Source organism: Sinocyclocheilus rhinocerous, unplaced genomic scaffold (genome assembly GCF_001515625.1).
Source record: "Sinocyclocheilus rhinocerous isolate Xijiao unplaced genomic scaffold, SAMN03320098_v1.1 scaffold534, whole genome shotgun sequence".
Taxonomy (NCBI): Eukaryota; Metazoa; Chordata; class Actinopteri; order Cypriniformes; family Cyprinidae; genus Sinocyclocheilus; species Sinocyclocheilus rhinocerous.
This window is the reverse complement of record NW_015646352.1, coordinates 2067870-2087361: the sequence shown is the minus strand read 5'-3', so window position 1 is coordinate 2087361 and position 19492 is coordinate 2067870. Positions and strand designations below refer to the sequence as shown.

The window sequence follows — 19492 nt, the reverse complement described above, 5'->3', positions numbered from 1 at the left end:
TTTGAAGTAAAAAACGTCTTGATGGATTTGCTTCTTACAAACATGCAACTTTTTGCTTCACAAGATGTTAATTAATGGATTTGAGTTGAGTGTAGATTACTTGTGGATTATTGTGATGCTTTTATCAGATGTTTGGACTCTCATTCTGATGGCACCCATTCACTGCAGAGGATCCATTGGTGAGCATGTGATGTAATGCAAAATTTCTCCAAAATCTGTTCTGATGAAGAAACAAACTCATCTACACCTTGGATGGTCTGAGGTTGAGTACATTTTCACTTTGAAGTGATCTATTCCTTTAAGGTGCGTTCACTTTTACAGCTGTTCTGCGAAATACTGTACATTTCATTAGGAATCCACGCGATGGGAAATTTTACATGAGGGCGAAAGAATTCTCCACCAGATTTTGCAACAGGTTCAAGCTGATCAACTGAAAGCTCCTTGGTTTGAAAGAGATGAGCTGTTTCATACATCGCTACACTACTGACAATAGACAATCGATTTTGTCTGCCCGCTGACATTTCGCTAATGTGACTGCACCTAAACACTTATTACTGTTTCATTTGTAAGATTTGTCAAATTAAAGTCCGGGGAAGTTGTGGCCTAATGGTTAGCGAGTCGGACTCGTAACCCAAAAGTTGCGGGTTCGAGTCTCGTACCGGCAAGGATTGTAGGTGGGGGGAGTAAATGTACAGCACTGTCTCCCACCTTCAATACCACGACTGAGGTGTCCTTGAGCAAGGAACCGAACCCCCGACTGCTCCCCGGGCGCTGCAGCAAAAAAATGGCTGCCCACTGCTCCGGGTGTGTGTTCACGGTGTGTGTGTGTTCACTGCTGTGTGTGTGCACTTAGGATGGGATAAATGCAGAGCACTAATTCCACATGTCACATGTCACCTCACAAAAAGAGGGTTGAAAATGTTCATGAGATGCTAAAAAATGTATGATATAACCCTTTTAATTTTTATTTTAATTATAAAATGTCATTCTGTCAGTCAGCCAACACCAAACAACGTCATAAAACATGATTTGCGTTTGTCCCTTTTGAACATTTTAGCACACAAATGTTTTTCCCCTAGTTAATCTGTACACCTGCTATGGCCTGATAGAGCGTTTCTCTGTCTCTCTCACTCTTCCTCTCTCTCTGTGGCTTTGCCAGAAATCCATGAGGTTCAGTCCTGATGCCACAGTATGGGTTGCTAAGCAGCAGATCCTGTGTACACTCACACAGAGTCTGAGGGATGTGCTCAACTACGGGCTCTTCCAGCCAGCGGTGGACGGGCGGGAGAGTGGTTTCCTGGAGGAAGAACGACCCCTGAGAGACTATCCGCTATCCACCAATAAAGGCGTTCCAACCCTTGAGGTAACATGTCACTAGTTTGTTGCTTGAATGTTGCGGAGTCAACTTAAGCTCGATCCATGATGTAACTTTGAAACAATATGTGCAAGGATACCAGAAAGGGACATTGGACGTCACTATCTGCAGAGTACTTCCACAAATATCCACAGGAATTATGCTGGTAGACACTGAACTAGAAGGTAATCTGCCTAGAACAGTAGTGCCGTCACTGAAAGCAAGATTTGGACAACTTTAAAGCACAAATAGCACACATTTTTTTGTACGAAACAATCCATTTAAGCACTTTACCAAATATGTGAGCTTTGCATTTCTGCTTTAAAACCCTCCAGTACACTTGCCCCCTAAACTTCCATTGACAGTGTATTAGTGTAAACAGCTTTTATCATTGTTATTTATTTAGTTATTTATTTATTTATTTATTCGTGTTTTTATTTTATTTATTTTTTTAATAAGGAACAAATCAAAATGGTTTTCTGTGGTAATCAACATGAACAATAATTAATCTTATTAACTTTTTATTGTGAGAAGAAATGACCATGCATATTTATTATGTCAAGGAGAATCAGTTTATTTATTGTTTTTTTGTTTTCGTTTAATTATTTTAAAATTTTAACATGTTTTTTTTCACAATTAATGGATCAACAGAATTGCTAATAAATGTGAACAATCATTAATAATTATTAAAATAGTTTTAATTTTATTGTGAGTGTAATATACACACATAGACTTCCATTGTAAATGCATTACTATAAACACAGATTTTATTATTGTATTTCTTTGTAATTATTTAATATTATTTATTAATTTTTACAATTAAAGAAAAATCTGAATTATTTTTGTTGTTGTAATCAACATGAACAATAATGAATAATTATCAAAATAATTTAACTGCGAGTACAAATGTCCATTCATATTTATTATGTCAAGGATAATCACAATGGCAAAATGGTTTATTTCTTAAAATCTTTTTTTAGTCCAAATAGTTTTTGTGGTAATCAGCATGGACATTAATTAATATAAGTTATCAAAATAATTTAATTGTGAGTATAAATATCCATTCATATTTATTATTTATGTCAAGCACGATCCCAATGACAAAATAGTTTTGACAGTGATGATAACTGCTATAAATTGCCACCAATGCAGTGATACGAGGCTGGCGTCACTCTTTAAGATGTGCTTTCTGTACAGGAGCATTCTCAGCTCTCTCTGTGAGAAGGCTGATGTCAGGCTGGTGTAACCGGAACCTTTTGTAGTTCTCCTGTATGTTCATTCAAGCCTCAGGGCCTGATATAATCATATTACTATCAAGGCAGCGACCAGCCAAGAAGAGCTGCAAATGGAGTATAATGAAACATATTTCTATTTTATCATTTGTTTGAGCTAAGATTTATATAAATTATTTAAAGACATTATTTGTATGCCATCTTGCTTACGAAAAAACTTGATGTTACCATAATACTTTAGTACTCTGATATAAAATAGGGTATTAAATAATTGTCTTATTAATGTACCATGATATTTGTAATTTTTATTTGTAGATTGTAGCAGTACCATGGAACGTTTTGGATAATGCTTTATTATTTCTAGATTATTGTAAGTGTATTTCACGTCAAAATGTTTATTTTGTTAAACTGAATATTTAAAGATGATATTAATTTCTAAATTAATCCAATGTAGCATATAAACAGAATGTTTTTTTCACTCCGATTTAATTTTGCAGTTCCGTTACAAGAGCAGAGTGTACCAGCAGCCAAACGTCAACGAAAAGCAAATAGAAAAACTCCACACACAGGTAAGACTTTTATTTTTTTTATAAAAATGTTGCTGTGACGTATGTCGATTAGCCTACTATGCATATTTGTCAAAAATGTGTCTATTTTTGATGCGCAGAGGGTGATTAACTTGTTTTCCGTTATGATAATTGTGTCTTTTACATTCATATCAAATGGAAGCTATTTGCTTAATTGCAAGCAGGAGAGAGCGTCTTAGGATATGACTGTTAAAACAGGAAAGAAATGTTTGAAAATCTTGCTTTTTATATTCAGTCGCTAGGAATGAATATCTAACATACAGCAATCATTCTAGAGTCTGCTGCTAAATAATGCAGGAGACCGGAGCATTTACATACATTTGGACTTGGCGGGATTTTCGGGGCGAGATGGTCATTGATGTTGACGTTTTAGTGTTTCGGCCAGTTTTTCCACTGTGGTCATGAGCGTTTTTGCAATCGAAGCTCCGAACCAAGTTTTAATTGCCGACTTCTTCCAGCACTGTATGTCCTGTGCTGTGCTCGATCTCTTCCTCTTTATTGCTCATCCTATTTATCTCCCGTCCCCACAATGCTACCCTCAGCATTAAAAATTCCCCCTCTCATTGCTCTGAGCTTTCAAGCTCCTTTAATAAGTTATTATATTACAGCTCCGTACGCCACCAGGGTTTGTAAAGGATGACGTAGGAACAGCTTTGTGTACATAGTTGTTTCAGAGGAACAGATATTCACCTCAGATCATACTGAATATCAGTGCATTATACATGCAGTGGAGGCAAATGCTTAGAGGGGTTTGTTTTAAAAATCTGACTGCATTATAAAAAATGAAAAGGTGTAGTTGTTACCTTAAAGAGATATTTCTACGTGATCTGACTCTTAAAAATAATTTTTATTGGCGTAACCCAAGGAGAACTGTAATAACTGAAGAAAGCTGGCTGTTTGAACTCAATGGCAGTTGCTCGGCTGGCGCATAAATGATTGCTTATAGGCACTCATGGTGCATTCAAGTTATTTTGGAAAGATTGCATTTAAAATTTGAACGCACATTAATGCCACCACCATGTCTTAATTAAATGGGAAACTCTGGATTTTCTTCGAGCCCAGAGTTTTTTTTTTGGCTGTGTCAGTGAGAAAACATGGCAGACACAGTGAATGAAGTGTATGTAGTTCATTGTCGGTTTGTTGAAATGTAATATTTCTGAATGAATAAACCAGTTTTACGTGATTTTTATAAGATAACACTGACAAGAATACTTTTTACTGTGTAAAAGGATGAATGTTGTCATTGTGCTAGGTGACATCTCTACATTGTAGTCAGTGGCGGCTCGTCGGGGGAGGCAGAATTTTAAGGTTTTAACACAGACTTTTAAGAAGGGATGGATGTTTGCTTCAAGTGATAGGCCAGGTAAGTGAAATTATATTATTTTGCTGTATGTATGTCGTTTTCTTTACGTTTTCTGACTAAAAGCAACCAAAAAGCCGTTTTAAAGTGGTTAAGCAAATAATAATAATAATAATCGGCAGGGATCCCAGACCAATACAATTAGTGTGCCTCCTCTATTTTAAAACCCACGAGCCGCCACTGATTGTAGTTAGCCTAATGGGTTTAAAGTTGTTAGCTAGCGTCGAGGTGTGAATTATTGATAGCGTTGGTAGGACGGGATCCAGAAGTTAAATAATACAAACTCTAATGTTTTGTACGAGTATGGCACTTACTCTATTGTGTTGGAGGTCTTTGTGTGTGTACTGGGTTGTGCGTAAGAGTTGACGTGCGTCAAGTGGTCTCTAACTCTTTGCCTTGCCAAATCAGCTGTGCTCCCTCTCTCTCTCTCTCTCTCTCTCTCTCTGATGTCTCTGTACTGGGAGCTGCTCTCCTATCTATTTTTATCTAGCCTTGTATTGCAGCATGTGTGTCCCAGAGATCTCAACATGAGAGAGGAAGTGAGCAGAGACCCTTCACACTCTTGTCAACTTCATTTCCATCACTCGCTCCTGTTCCTTAACTTCCTCCACAATCATTAGTTGTCAGTGTTTCTCGTTTAACCTCAGCTGCACTCTCGTTCTCTCTTAAACCTCCTTTAAGGTCAACCTGAGGAAATTTATGGATTATATCCAGCATCATCAAGTGGACAAAGTCTCCAAGATGTTGGAGAGAGGGTTGGACCCCAACTATCATGACCCTGAAACTGGTGGTACGGGATGCCATATCAGATAACCTCCAGAATTGCACATTAAGGACTATTCAGGCTTTGTTCCCAAGCTACAGTTCCAGATTGATTACTTTACTGCACCATTATTTTGTTTCCTTTTTAATCGATATGGTGTAGTCGGAACATTACTATTTCAGCAGTTAATATGTAACGTATTTACTCACTGATTTAATCTCATGGCCATATCCAATACCGTTAGTGATAATTCTTTTTTTTATGTCAGTTAATGGATTTGATGGCAGAGATTATAAATCTTTACGATATTAAATGTATGCTCTCACTATATATCTATAGTCTGTATGTTCTAGTCTATATAATCTATATATTCTGCCTCAAAATTAGAACAAAATGGTTATTATGTAGGTTTATATTTTATTATATTTATATACACTATGTTTAAAATGTTGGGGTCGGTAAGATTCTTAATTTTTTTGAAAAAAGTCTCGTGTTCACCAAAACTGCATTTATTTGATAAAAATACAGTAAAAGCAGTAATATTATGAAATATTATTTCAATTTAAAAAAACAGTTTTCTATTTCAATATATTCTAAAATGTAATTTATTCCTGTGATGCAAAGCTGAATTTTCAGCATCATTACTCCAGTCTTCAGTGTCACATGATCCTCCAGAAAGCATATCATAATATGCTGATTTGATGCTTAAAAAACATTTCTGATTATTATTATTACTACGTTAGAAACAGCTGTGCTGCCTATATATTTTTTTTTGTGTAAACCATATTTTTTTTCAAGGTTCTTTGATGAAGAGTCAGTTCAAAAGAACATTTATTTGAAACAGAAAACATTTGTAACATTATAAATATCTGTAATGTCACTTCTGACCTTTAATGCATTTAATGCACACAAGGATTTAATACATCCTTGCTGAATAAAAGTTTAATTTTATTTATTATAAAAGTTAAAAAAAATTATTTCTTTGAAAAAAAAAAAAAAAAGATTTACTGACCCCAAACTCTTACATGGTAGTGTATTCATAATTTTTCTTTTATCTTTATATTTACATTGTATTAAGTCACAAATAAAGACGTAATTACAGTCTCACAATGTCATTTATATATTAGATTTTTTTTTCTTACAACTGTAACACCAAGTATCCGATATAGTCCAATATTATACATATCAAATTATTGTTTTGATAAAACATACAAATCCCTTGATTAATATCTTGCTTTTATTAAGAGAGATTTACCTAATACATTATACTGAACTTGTTTTTGTGTTTCTGGTCTGCAGAGACACCACTAACCCTTGCTGCCCACCTGGACAATATGGTGGAGATTATAGTGACATTGAAAAACGGCGGGGCTCATTTAGATTTCCGCTCTCGGGATGGGATGACTGCCCTGCACAAAGCAGCCAGGGCAAAGAACCAGATAGCTCTTAAGGTAATAAATGACCTCATCCAAAACGGCGGCATGAGTTTATGGCTGTGTTAGAGTGATCCTCTTCTTTGATTGCCACTTTGTTTTTTGTAAGAATGACTGCTGTTGATCTAACACAGAGCAGTACAGTGATATCTTACAGTGTCAGTAATGCTGCTGAGTTTACAGTTTACATTTATTACTTTGACAGATTGTACTTTTATTCAAAGCACACTCTGTTTTGTTTATTTAAAAATGAATCAGTAATTAAGTTTTTTTTCTTCATTATTTCGTTGTTGCTTTCTTCCCTTGACAACAATTGGAAATAATACTGCTGATGTACTACTGTTTTGTGCCCTGAATATTGTAAAACACAATTTCCTGTCTGCCGTTGCTCTTGCAGTATATTGCTTGCTGGCTGTTTACTTTAAAAAGGCTTCATGCAGAATCTTAATTTATGTCAGTTCGAAGTGCTAGACCCATCGATTTCCTATTTTCATTACTGAGTGGCTGGGTTTTGTAATTTTAGAAGGAAAAAGTACTTGTAATCATTTAGTTATGAAACGAAAATTTACTTTTAGTCATGCAGTTATGAAACTGCTTGGTTTTGTAAAATTGAATAAAAAAAAAAACAAAGACATTATCTAAAAAAAAAAATCAAGCAGATTTGTTTACATGCATATGTATTGTTTTACATGTTTACGTTACATGTTTTTGCAGAGTACTTAAATTTGTAGGTTTTATAAGTTTTAAAATATTTGTTATGCTTTATAAGATTTGTTGTGTTTGACAACCAAAATGTAAAGTGAATGTTTAATGATTGGTTATAATAATTCAAGACACTTTTTCTGATATACAGTGCCGTTCAAAAGTTTGGGGTCAGTTATAATTTTTTTTTTTTTTAAAGAAATTAATACAGTGAATGCAGTTCAGCAAGGAACTGCATTCACTGTATTAATTTGACAAAAGATCTCCATTTCCAGATCATGTGACACTGACGACAGGAATATTGATGCTGAAAATGCCATCACAGGAATAAATTGCTTTCTAAAATATATTAAAATCGAAAATAGTAAAAATATTTCACAACTTTACTGTTCTGATGTATTTTTCATCAAATAAATGCAGCCTTGGTGAAAGTGTCTTCTTTCAAAAACAATTAAAAATTTTACCAACCCCAAACTTTTAAACAGTAGTGTAAAAGCTAAGAAGCCTTCATTTTTTATTTGGCTTGTCACACATGGACATTAAAAAAAGCTGAAAAAGTCCCAACACACAGTCCCAAACCCATCACTAGCAACTATCCTGAGCTGTGGCGTGAAAGGCAGCAGACAAGAAAAAATTGTCCTTTCATCCTTTAAGACCCTTCCAAAAAACAAGGCTCTGCTTAAACATAAGCATAATATCTTATTTGGTGTATTTTCCTCTCTGAAGGAAACCTAATCCTCTTTTCCCTCTGCAGACTATGTTGGATTTGGAAGCGTCTCCAGACTATAAGGACCGGCAGGGCTTGACTCCACTCTACCATACAGTGACTGTAGGGGGAGACCCGAGCTGCTGCGAGGTCCTACTGCGTGCCCATGCCAGCGTCGGATGCCATGATGAGAACGGCTGGCACGAGATCCACCAGGTGCCGCTGTCTTTCACATTATTAGCTGGTGACAGTCAATGAAAAAGCTTTCGGTTGAGAGTGAGGTAATATATGCATCAGTGTAGTGAAGCTGTGGAAGTTGTAATAGAGCTGCAGTTTTATATGACAGCAGCTTTGTTCAATTAATGGACAGATGACGAGATCAAACTAGTTGAACGCATCATCAAGTCCATCAATTGTGACGGCGTACTGACATCTAGTGTTGTGACAGGTGGACTGCAGGATGCCAGTCAAATTGTTTCCGAGGTGTTTTTGATCGCACTCTGCTGGGAAAACGGAAAAGCAGCATGTCTGGTTTACTTTTAGACACTTTGAAAAATATGAGATGACAACGTACTGAAGGCTTAATGATGTTTTCATGTTTCAAAAGAATTTTGGATCTGTCGTAGGCTGCTGTATGAATTTTTAAGGCTCACAGAAGCTTTTCTTTCAGAAGAAACTGTTACAAGATCTGTTTGCTCATTTTTCTCACTAAAATGATATGCTGTGTGAACTAGTTGTTCCCATTTTGTATGGCAGGCTTGTCGATACGGCCACATCCAGCACCTGGAGCATCTCTTGTTCTACGGAGCCGACATGCATGTGGAAAATGCATCTGGGAATACGGCTCTCCATATCTGCGCTCTGTACAGACAGGTATGTACTCACACTGTACCTTTTAATGATCCAAAGTCAGCTCCATTTGAAAAGTCAATAAACAGAGGTTATTGGCGTCATACAACAGAATACACTGTCAATAGGAGAGTATATTAAAAAAATTGTTTTCTCTTTGTGGATCAATAACGTTTCCAGCGAAAAATCAATGGCCCCAGGGCCAGAGATGAGATTGAGTGCAGCAGGGAAACTTTCTCAGAAACTTTAATTTTTGGGATTAAACTGGGATTTGGGATTTTGGGATTTCTTTAAAACAAAACAAAAAACGTGTTTTAATGCATGATAGAAATATGTGGAAAACCTATTATTTTCATGATATTATGACAATTTATATATAAAATCTGCAAGTATATATTAAATGTGACATGTTTATATATGTATATATATAATTAGAATATAAGTGGGATGAAGTGGGATGTTCTAGTATATATTTGTATCTCTATTAAATTCAGTATTTATTTAAAGTCAGTTAAATTATTAAATTACATTACATTACATTATTAAATAAATTTTTTTAAACTGAAAACAGAATTTTAGGATTCTGCTCTATTTTGGGGTCACTAATAAAAAAACAAGTACTATAATAAAATACATAATATACAATTTTAGTAAAAATATATGCTGAAATGATGCCATGTTCATTTGTATAAATGCCAATGACCGATTGCCACTAATTACACTGGTCATTATTCACCATTGTCTCCCATTCCATCCATGATAAACCTCAAGCTGAACTGGAATCAGCTGGAACACTCATGACTATTAGCACCAGCATTCAGTGTTTATGAATGGACAACGGCCCATTACACTCACCACACTAAGCAGCCAGGCAGATAATCACCTTATGTTTCCTCTGTGGGAGATCTAGTCTGCTCCGTTGGCTCGGGGTCACAGCATGGGCGCCATTGTCTGCTGGAACTACTAGCGCTAGCAGTATTCACTGTCGCTCTGTATATAACATCATGTTCCTGCTCTGTCATAGGCCATATTGATCTTACATCCACAGTGTGTCCCACTTTTTTCTTTTTCTTTTGTGTCCTTCTAGTCTTATATTGTGTCCCTCTAGTATAGTCTTATACTGTATATTCTCACTGAAAAAGTGAGAAATAAATGTAGAATTCAATTTATTGTATTGTCTTAAAGTCTAATTTTAAAATTTAACAAACTGTACATCTGTCACTCACATTCTACGTCAAATTAAATAAATATAAATATATAGTTATATACTCTAGGTATCACCTAGAGCTAATATATTGAACTGGAAAACCTAAAATTTTTCAAATTTTTCTATTTACCCTTCCCCGCCCCTAAAAAAAAAAAAAAAAAAGAAGATAATATATAAAATATATACGTTTTTGATATAAGTATATTTAAGTTTTATATTTTAAGTATATATCAAATTCTTTTTAGTATATATTTATATCTTTATTGCATAAAATCTTTCGGTAATATATACAGCTAAATTATTAAATTATATTTATTAAATCTCTTTAAACCTGAAAACACAGAATTTTAGGATTCTAGGTCACTAATCAAATTTTTTAAAAATGTGACTAATTAACATTTTTATATATTTAAATATGGAAACAAAAACAATTTTAGGATTCTATTTTTAGGACATCAGTTGATGTCTAGGACTAATCAATTAAACAAATTCTGGCATTGACCAATGACCATGACAACAAAATTAAAGAAATTCATATTGTCTTCTTTGATTGCTTTCCTAAGTATGATGCTGAATTGCTGATGCCTTTAAATACACTTGAAACAAATCGCCCTGGTCCACCCCTGCTCTTATGACTAGAAAATAAAGTTTATTTTAAGTTGTGAAAATGGCCCTGCCAATGAGAAGTTTCATTTATTGATTTGTGGAGGCTCTTGAGTTCACTGGTGGTCACATATGATGCCGTGCTCACCCTGAGCCGACCAGTGGGGTCGTTATTTGAAGTGCTCGTCTGTAATGATCGGCCACAATGGGTTATTATTAAAGTTGACACTCGGCTAGCCGTTGGCGAAAGATGCTTAATTTGTCTCGTTTGTCAGTTTCGCTGCAGTCAAGGGCAGGTTCTCGAGCCTCGATTGTTTGTGATTAAACACGATTGTGCCTATCCGTCACCATGTCAACGAGGAACCTGTAACCGGTGCCAAATGCAGGCCAGGGATATTTTCATGTGCGGGGAATAGAAGCAGCATCCTCACATGTGATTATGCCTCATATACAAGGGCTGGCAGCAGCTGTGAAACTAGTATTAGAAGGAAGGTAGGAGGAGAAGGCAATGGAGGTGTGTGTATGTGTGCGATTGTGTGTGTGTGTCGGTTTAGTGGTGAGGCATTCCGTGGGTGGGCTGTTGAATCCAGCTGGATATAGTGGGTTGGAGAGCTACAGAGCCCTGGATCTCGCTCGCTCTCTCGCTCTGTCTTTCTGCTTTTGGTTCTCACATTCATGTTCACACATGCACATAGGCATTGCTGCAGAGTCCCCCTCTCCTTTCTCTTTGGGTGTAGACTTTGCTGTAGCATCACACTTGAATTGGACTTCACAAAGCTACGGGCGAAGTCTGTCACTTTTGGATCTGGGTGAGGCGGGATAACTTGTGACGTGTCTAATTTTGCTCTTAGAAGGTGGAGAAGCAAAGATAGTAGAACGTTTTCTTGTAGAGTTGGATCACATTGAATTCATTTCTCTATCATCTGCTTTTCTTCTGAAGGAAAAGTGTGCCAGGGTTCTTCTGGTTCGCGGAGCCAGCAAAGACGTCAAGAACTACCGAGGACAAACGCCCTTTCAGGTACATCAATGTGTTTCTTTGCTTGGCTACTTTTTAATAACTGAAAACTTTTTTTTTTTTTTCAAATAAGCTTGCTCATGGAAGTTTAGTACATTTTGTTGGTTTAGTGTTAAAAAATTACCACAACCCTAAGCGCTGAATGAACTTGCGTCTGTTTGTTGTTCTGTCGCGCAGAGTTCTTAATTAATTAGACACAATGCCACACAAAAGCACAGGCATTATGTAAGACAGCACTCAAAGAACAATGAGTGAGCGTGAGGGTAATTAATCATTTTATTATATTTGTTTGCATGGGCTTTTTGGTATCTTCAGATAATTAGGAGTTAGATTTTAGAGAGGGGAAATAATGAACATCAAATCAGTTCTTGTAGTTTTCTTAAATGTTTTAGTTGAAATTAGCTAGTAATTGCTTTTTTCCCCCCAGAAAAATCTCTGGTTATTTTGTTTGCTTACTTAAAGAGTTTCTTTCTCAAATGTCAGATTGTGACATTCAATAGCTTGTCTGACAGCAATGGACATGATCCAAGTCTGTGGCCATGGGCTGATGAGAGTGTTGCGTTTACTGTTCAGTGGCCTTCAATAATGGCTGTGACTGCAATGCCACTAGTCATTAGTGATTATTATTAGAAATATAGTTAAAGCTGAAGTCATATTTGTGCCAATAGTCATTCGTCTGTATTATTAGAATTATAGCCAAAACCGAAGTAATTTTTATGCCAATAGTCATTAATGCATATTGTCACAAACATTGGCAAAGTTTGACTGGGAAATTAAACAATGTTCTGACAGAAACCTATTAACTCGAACATGCCTTGAAAATAACAGTAGAATAAAAAGTATAAGATTTAAAGGGATACTTAACCCAAAAATGAAAATTCTGTCATCATTTACTCACTTTCAAGTTCTTCCAAAACTGTTTGAGTTTGTTTCTTTCTGTTGTGCACATAAGACAACCTGGTCTCAAAAAAATACGTACCTCTGGGTACTTTTCTGTAACACCGTTTTTACGTACCTTACTGCACGGTTCGCCGCAGTTTCAAAGAGAAATGTTCACTGAGTGGTGCTAAAACACGGGTTCAATACGTGAACCCTGAATATGCAGATTTGAACTGTTTTGTCGAACCGTAGTTACACGGGATTCGAACCAGAGCTCCTCGCCTCTCAAGTATGTCTCCGTACTCCGTGAGCTACCGAACAAACCTACCGTCTGTGAAAGCTCATAGATATGAAGCTGGATATGTGCGATGCTAACATTCAAAAGTATCAGTTCAAAAAGTATCAATCTCCCAGCATATTAAAATTGTTTTGAAGTCATAACATAATATTCTTCAAGTAATTGTGTGAAAATTACGCTTTATTAATCGAAACTCTGTAAATTTGTGTGAAAAGGAATAAAAGGTGTCTGAGTTTTACTGCCTCTAGTGTTCATTTCTTTTGGAAACTGCAGTGATATGTACTTGTACGTCTCGCAAAAAAGTGCCCCCAGGTACGTTTTTGCCATGAGACCAGGTAGACATAAGAAGATATTTTGAAGAACGTTGGTAACCAGTTGATGGTAGCCATTGACTTTCATAGTATGGAAAAAAATAGTTTTTGATGGCTGCCATCAACTGTTTGGTTACCAACATTCTTCATAATATTCTTTTGTGCTCAACAGAAGAAGGAAACTCAGAATTATCATTTTTGGGTGAACTATACTTAAGAAAAGTCTATACATATTTTAACGTCAACCTACCAATTTAACATACTCCATACTCTTTCACAAAGGGCCCTATTTTAACTATCTAAGCGCATGGTCTAAAGAGCACGGCGCAATTGCGCTTGGGGCGTGTCCGAATCCACTTTTGCTAGTTTAAGGACGGGAAAAATGGTCAGCGTGCCCGGTGCATGGTCTAAAAGGGTTGTCCCTTTTCTCTTAATGAGTAATGGGTCTCATCTAATCAGAGTCTCATCTCCCATTCCCTTTAAAAGCCAGTTATTTACATGGCAGAATTAAAAAATGGAAAAAGGGAACGCTTCTGCGAATCGATCTGCTCATGCGCGTAAATCTGATACTTGCAAAGACTATCCATTATGATATGCAAGCATTTTTATATTTATGTACACAATAATAATCTTTTATATTTGGGGCACAAATGCATTTGCTATTTAAACAACGTGGCGCAGGACGTGAAAATGACAGCTGCGTCGGGCTGAAACTAGCAAAAAATACTTGCGTCGCGCCTGGCACCACATTGCGCCAGGTCTATGATATAGGGCCCAATAAGTCTGTTAGAGTCGCTGTTTGAGGAAAATTCTCAAAGACCAAATATTTACCACCTTGTGTTATTATATACCAGTCAGCATTTGTCAAGCAAAACTTCAAGTATGACCAATCAGGTTAAACGGAGACAGATTAAATAATTTAAATAAATTGTAATTTTGAGTTCTTAACACTTAGACTACTAACTTGAAAAGTTTTGCTGCTAAGTAATTAAATATACCTGTTTTGAGTTATGATGCCAAAACATGATATTTTTAGTTATGTAAATTATGATAACCTGAATGCTTTATTGTTTGTTTAATGACAACATTATGGTTTACAGTATAGTTATTAGAGATTATTATTAGAAATATATTTAAAATTGAATTATTTTTGTGCCAAGTTATTAGTGCAGAACAAGAGTAGAATGAATTTCTGTTACATTTGAAACATTTATGCATTAAGCAGAACTTTTATTAATTTAGCAAAAAAAATTAAAATAATTTATGAACAATTAACACAAAAACTTTTTCTTGTGTTTCATGAAGTGATTCCAGTGATTGTTTCAAACAGGTTTCTCAAAAACTCTGTCTTCAATTGGTTGGATTGCCCCACCCATTCCAAACAGATAGCCACGCCCTATACTCATGCCGTTCGTTGAGCCACTGTTGCTGGGTTAGTCTGGCCGACACTCCAAAGAGAAAGGAAAAATTTAAATTGCATCATATGACCCCTTTAAACAAACTGCAATGTTTTTAATACAATGCAGAGACACAGTGTTTACACTTTTCAGGGGAAGCAAACTACAAATTATGTACTTGCAGCTCAAATAAAAGTACTGAAAAAATGACACACATACACGTTTACAGGATACAGGTGATATAGGAGCTTATAATATTTCATGTATATGATTGATTTTACATTGTGATATATTATAATAGGATTTGTTTCAGATCTAATCTTTTAAGTACCCACTTCTAATTAAATTTTTTTGATTATTTTGAGTTCAGTTGCTATTAAAATAACATAATCCTAACCCATAATCCCTACCCCTCATATTACTACCATAATGAAGTGAATTATTAAAGCTTTTAAGCAAATGCAGATAGCAAAATAACATGTACAGTAAACCCTTTAATAGCAAACACGCCAACATCAGTACTGTACTAAAACACCCACATAATGAAAGCTTAACCCTTTGAAATGCATCCTCCTTGACAGAAATCTCCGTATCCTTTTTGCTCTTCGCCACATCTATCACATTGCATTTTAATTCATAGTTTTATTTCACAGTGCACAGACCTGTTCATCCAGCAAAAGCTTTTTTGACTATGTAGCATTTAACTTTTATGGTATTTTTTTTAGTTCATGGTTATAGTTTATACACCTTTTCTGTTTTTCAATGCATTATCCAGAGCGGAAAAAATAATTGGTTTGAATGTATGCCTTTACAGTACTGAAATATATGTTGTTGTCTGTGCCTCAAGGAAAACTGTGGCTTTTATTAGCAAGATGGCACATATCGCAACAGTAATCCAATGGCAAACCTCCAAAATCATTAAAATAGAGCTGAGATCATTAGTTTTGCAGTCGGCTGTACAGTCAAGCGCATCAAGCCAAACATTAGCTACACTTGCTGCTACATTTAGTGTTCATGGCTGGCCTCGTTGTGCTAGTTGCTCGGTTTACAACCTCTAAAGCTTTGAACTGACCCTGCTCACTCCAAACCTGATGTAGGAGTGAAGTGTTTATGTAATGTACATATCAGTGCTCTCCTGATGCATTGTTTAATGCGTTGTATTATTCATCTCATGCTGCTAAAATCATATTTCACGCCCCGGCGATCGCTAGATTACAACTCATTTAAGCAGCTCATGAAACTTCAGGCTCTCCGCTGGAACGCTCCGATCCGCCTGGTTAAACAGGACTTTTCCCTGGCAAAATCGAATATGTGCTGAGCAAATTGTATTACCGTTACCCTTTTATTCTAAGAATGATGATACGGGTCAATGGCAAACCGAAATGTTCCGGTTCTTACTCAACAGTGTGTGCTTTCGTACGTCTGACCATCCAAAACTGCTTGTGTAAATTTATTTAACGGTACAACAAATTTCTTGACCTTTTTGTTTCAGAATTAGGCCTTACTGTGCCAATTGACTTACCTTTCTGTTGTTTTTTTTTTATATTTAATTAATCTAACTTTAGCTCTAAGCTGCAGCCAAGCACTGTATTTCTTTAGAAAAGGAATGCAGTTCTTTTCAAGCTCATTATGTAAATCTTAGCAACTAATTTAGTGTAATGTGAATGAAGTCTGTGTTTTATCACTCTTAGGAATACACTACTCCAAAACCCACAAGAGTAATGGTTTACTGTGCCTTTGTGCACCATTTAAAACCCAGTTTTGTTCTCATGACCAGACTTGGTGACCAGACTGATGTGTAAATTATAGATCTTATAATAAACTGCGTAACTTTTTAAAGGGTGGTAAAATTAAAGCCATTAAATAGAAATTAACCTCTGCTGAATGGGTAGTCGTGCTATTTAAACTTTTTTTGTTTCATTGCTGTGAAGACCCTTTTGAGGATACATTAAGCTTTGCTGGGAGTAGTTCACCAAAAAATTAAAATTCTGTTATTTATTCACCCTCCAGTTGTTCCAAACCTGTATGACTTTTTTTTTAAATCTTGAAATGCAAAAGGAGATATTAGGCAGTAAGTTCCTGCTGCACTGTATTATGGTATTTATACAAACGTTCTAAATTTTGGGGTCAGATATTTGGGGTTGGGGTAAGATTTTTTTTTTTTATGAATACTTTTATTTAGTAAGGACACATTAAATTGATCAAAAGTAACAGTAAAGACTTTTATAATGTTACAAAAGATTTCTATTTCAAATAAATGCTGTTCTTTTGGACTTTGTATGCATCACAGAATCCTGAAAAAAAAGATCATGCTTTCCACACAAATATTAAGCAGCACAACTGTTTTCAAGATTGATAATAATGAGAAATGTTTCTTGAGCAGCAAATCAGCTTATTAGAATGATTTCTGAAAAATCATTTGATACTAAAGACTGGAGTAATGGCTGCTGAAAATTCAGCTTTGCATCACAGGAATAAATTTATTTTTAAATATTTTAAAATATAATTTTTTAAAAATGTATTTATTTTTAATTAAATAAATGCACCTTTGGTGAACAAAAGAGACTTATTTCAGAAACATTTAAAAAACAAGCCAGTAATGAATCTAATATGCCATGTTTTTTTTTTTTTTAAAGGTGGCAATAATTGCTGGAAATTTTGAGCTTGCGGAAATCATAAAGAATCACAAAGACGCTGATATTGGTAAGTGGGATAAACTCACCTTTCTTTGATGTTTGTGAAAACCACCTTATAACCTAATTTTTTTATAAATTCCAGAAATGTTCCTTAGCTAGATGTTCAAACTAAGTAAAAAGGGACGAGTAATAAAATAAATCTCGATCATATAATCTGAGATTCTGAGTTTTTGTCCCAACCATTCACATTTGCATTTAGCAACAGAATATTTAGTTGCTGGGTTGCCCCGCCCACAGTGACATTTCATTGGTCCAAAATCCTGCTCCCAAAAGTGTTAAAGTTTTTTTTATCTGCTGCACATAAGAATTAACACATGGTTGCAGTGCAATGTAAAGCAGGATATAAATGGTTAAATATATGCAGGAAAGCCAAATCCAATCACAATTCTGTACACAAATAGATATTAAAAAGGATACCAATTGGAATTCGGTATGCACACATCACAATGATATCATCACTGTTGGGTGTTTTGAATGCTAAAGTATCAATGGAACAAAAATAGACTCTAGACAATTATCTACAGAACAACATTTTAATCAAGTCATTGTATGGTTCATGCTGAATTAATTGTTGGGGAATTCTTTTTGGAGGAGTATCAATATTGCCTTGTTCTGATTGACTGTGATTGTGTTGTGTCATGCGACTTTCAATTTGGATGAATAAATTACATTTAGCTAGAAACGTGTCACATTGCGTCATGCCAGGTTAGGCCACAGTGTTATGAACACCTCTAAGTTCTTCATTATACTGAAAATGAGCATGACCAAATAATTAAAAATGCTATTCCTCTGCAAAATGTCCCGAGAGAGGATCATATTTATTAAGGTATATGATCCAATTATCAGGCAGGCAGCTGATGCTGCAGGTGCAAAAGTTGTAATATTTGCTAAAGGCTAACATAAGCTAAAATGGGCTTCCTCTATTGTTTCCAGTGACACAACAGACACCGTCTCCAGCGGTTCCCATAATTATGCAGTGTTATAATGCTGGGCCTCAGCAATTTGTGCCTCTAGGGCTCCTGAAGTGGCTCATTTTAACTTATAATTGTGCATTTGAACCTTAAGTGAATATACAAGGTCTGTTTGCTGTTTTGGGGGTCATTTTTCAGTTATTTTGCATATGAGCAAATCTAGTTTTCATATATCATGCATGTATTATATATATATATATATATATATTTTTTTTTTATGTATTTTTTGTTTTCTGTGTGTATATTTTGTGTGTGTGTGTGTGTGTGTATATATATTCATATACAGTATATATATATATATATATATATATATATTCCTGTGAAGTCTTACTGTATATAATACAGAAAAAAATTTCATGATTATGTGTATTCGGCAAAATATCTTGGCCATAAACAGATGACAAATGATATTTTTTTACCTCGCGTGGCACTCTACTCCCACAGCTCTAACACATGTAGCAGATGTCAGTATTAATTTACCAAAAGTAAAATGCATCAGTATATTTTTCTGACACTCTCAGCCATACTCTGAGGAATCCAGTGATTGAATGCGCTCGTTTCAATTAACGGACCGCATAATCATGTGCCTCATTAAAGCTAGGAAAGGCACAACAGATTTAATTAATCATTAGACATCATTAAACGAAAGGATTTGGATGAAATTAAATCTGTTCTGGGTAAATAAGACTTTGAAGGTTTTCACATGCCACGGATGAGTCCGTATATAATGTAGAGTGGAGATAACATGACATAAATAACTCATTTACATATTAATTATTCATGACAGCCATTTTGCATGTAAATTTTCACTGTGTTCCGCATATAACATGTGCGTTATGCTTTATAAATGAGGATATTTGTTTGCCCCTGAAGGTTATGTGCACAGGCATTGCTGATTGTCGTTGCACCCTATAGATGATTTCATGCGTCGAACCCAAGCATGCATCTAGAGAGAACGTTACTCAGTGGAGCTGACCTACATAAGCTACAGACCTTACAGGAAGAGGAGACTCATCCATATACACGCACACTTGCACACCAGCAGAATTCCTACTATTTCCTGTACTGAATTTAGGCTATTATCAAGTCCTAGGTTTTTTTTCTGATCAGAATTGTCACGTTCAAGTTT

General features: G+C 35.5%; 1 protein-coding gene across 1 annotated transcript in view; it reads left to right on the top strand.

Moving 5' to 3' along the window:
- The first annotated feature begins 1033 nt into the window (after nucleotides 1-1033).
- The window catches only part of LOC107707499 (SH3 and multiple ankyrin repeat domains protein 2-like), an 80591-nt gene continuing 62132 nt past the window's right edge, over nucleotides 1034-19492 (top strand). The window contains 8 exon segments of the mRNA XM_016511549.1: nucleotides 1034-1363; nucleotides 3084-3155; nucleotides 5215-5323; nucleotides 6596-6747; nucleotides 8186-8353; nucleotides 8894-9010; nucleotides 11737-11814; nucleotides 17333-17399. Of these exon segments, the coding sequence (XP_016367035.1) occupies nucleotides 1166-1363; nucleotides 3084-3155; nucleotides 5215-5323; nucleotides 6596-6747; nucleotides 8186-8353; nucleotides 8894-9010; nucleotides 11737-11814; nucleotides 17333-17399 (961 nt within the window). The 5' untranslated portion in view covers nucleotides 1034-1165.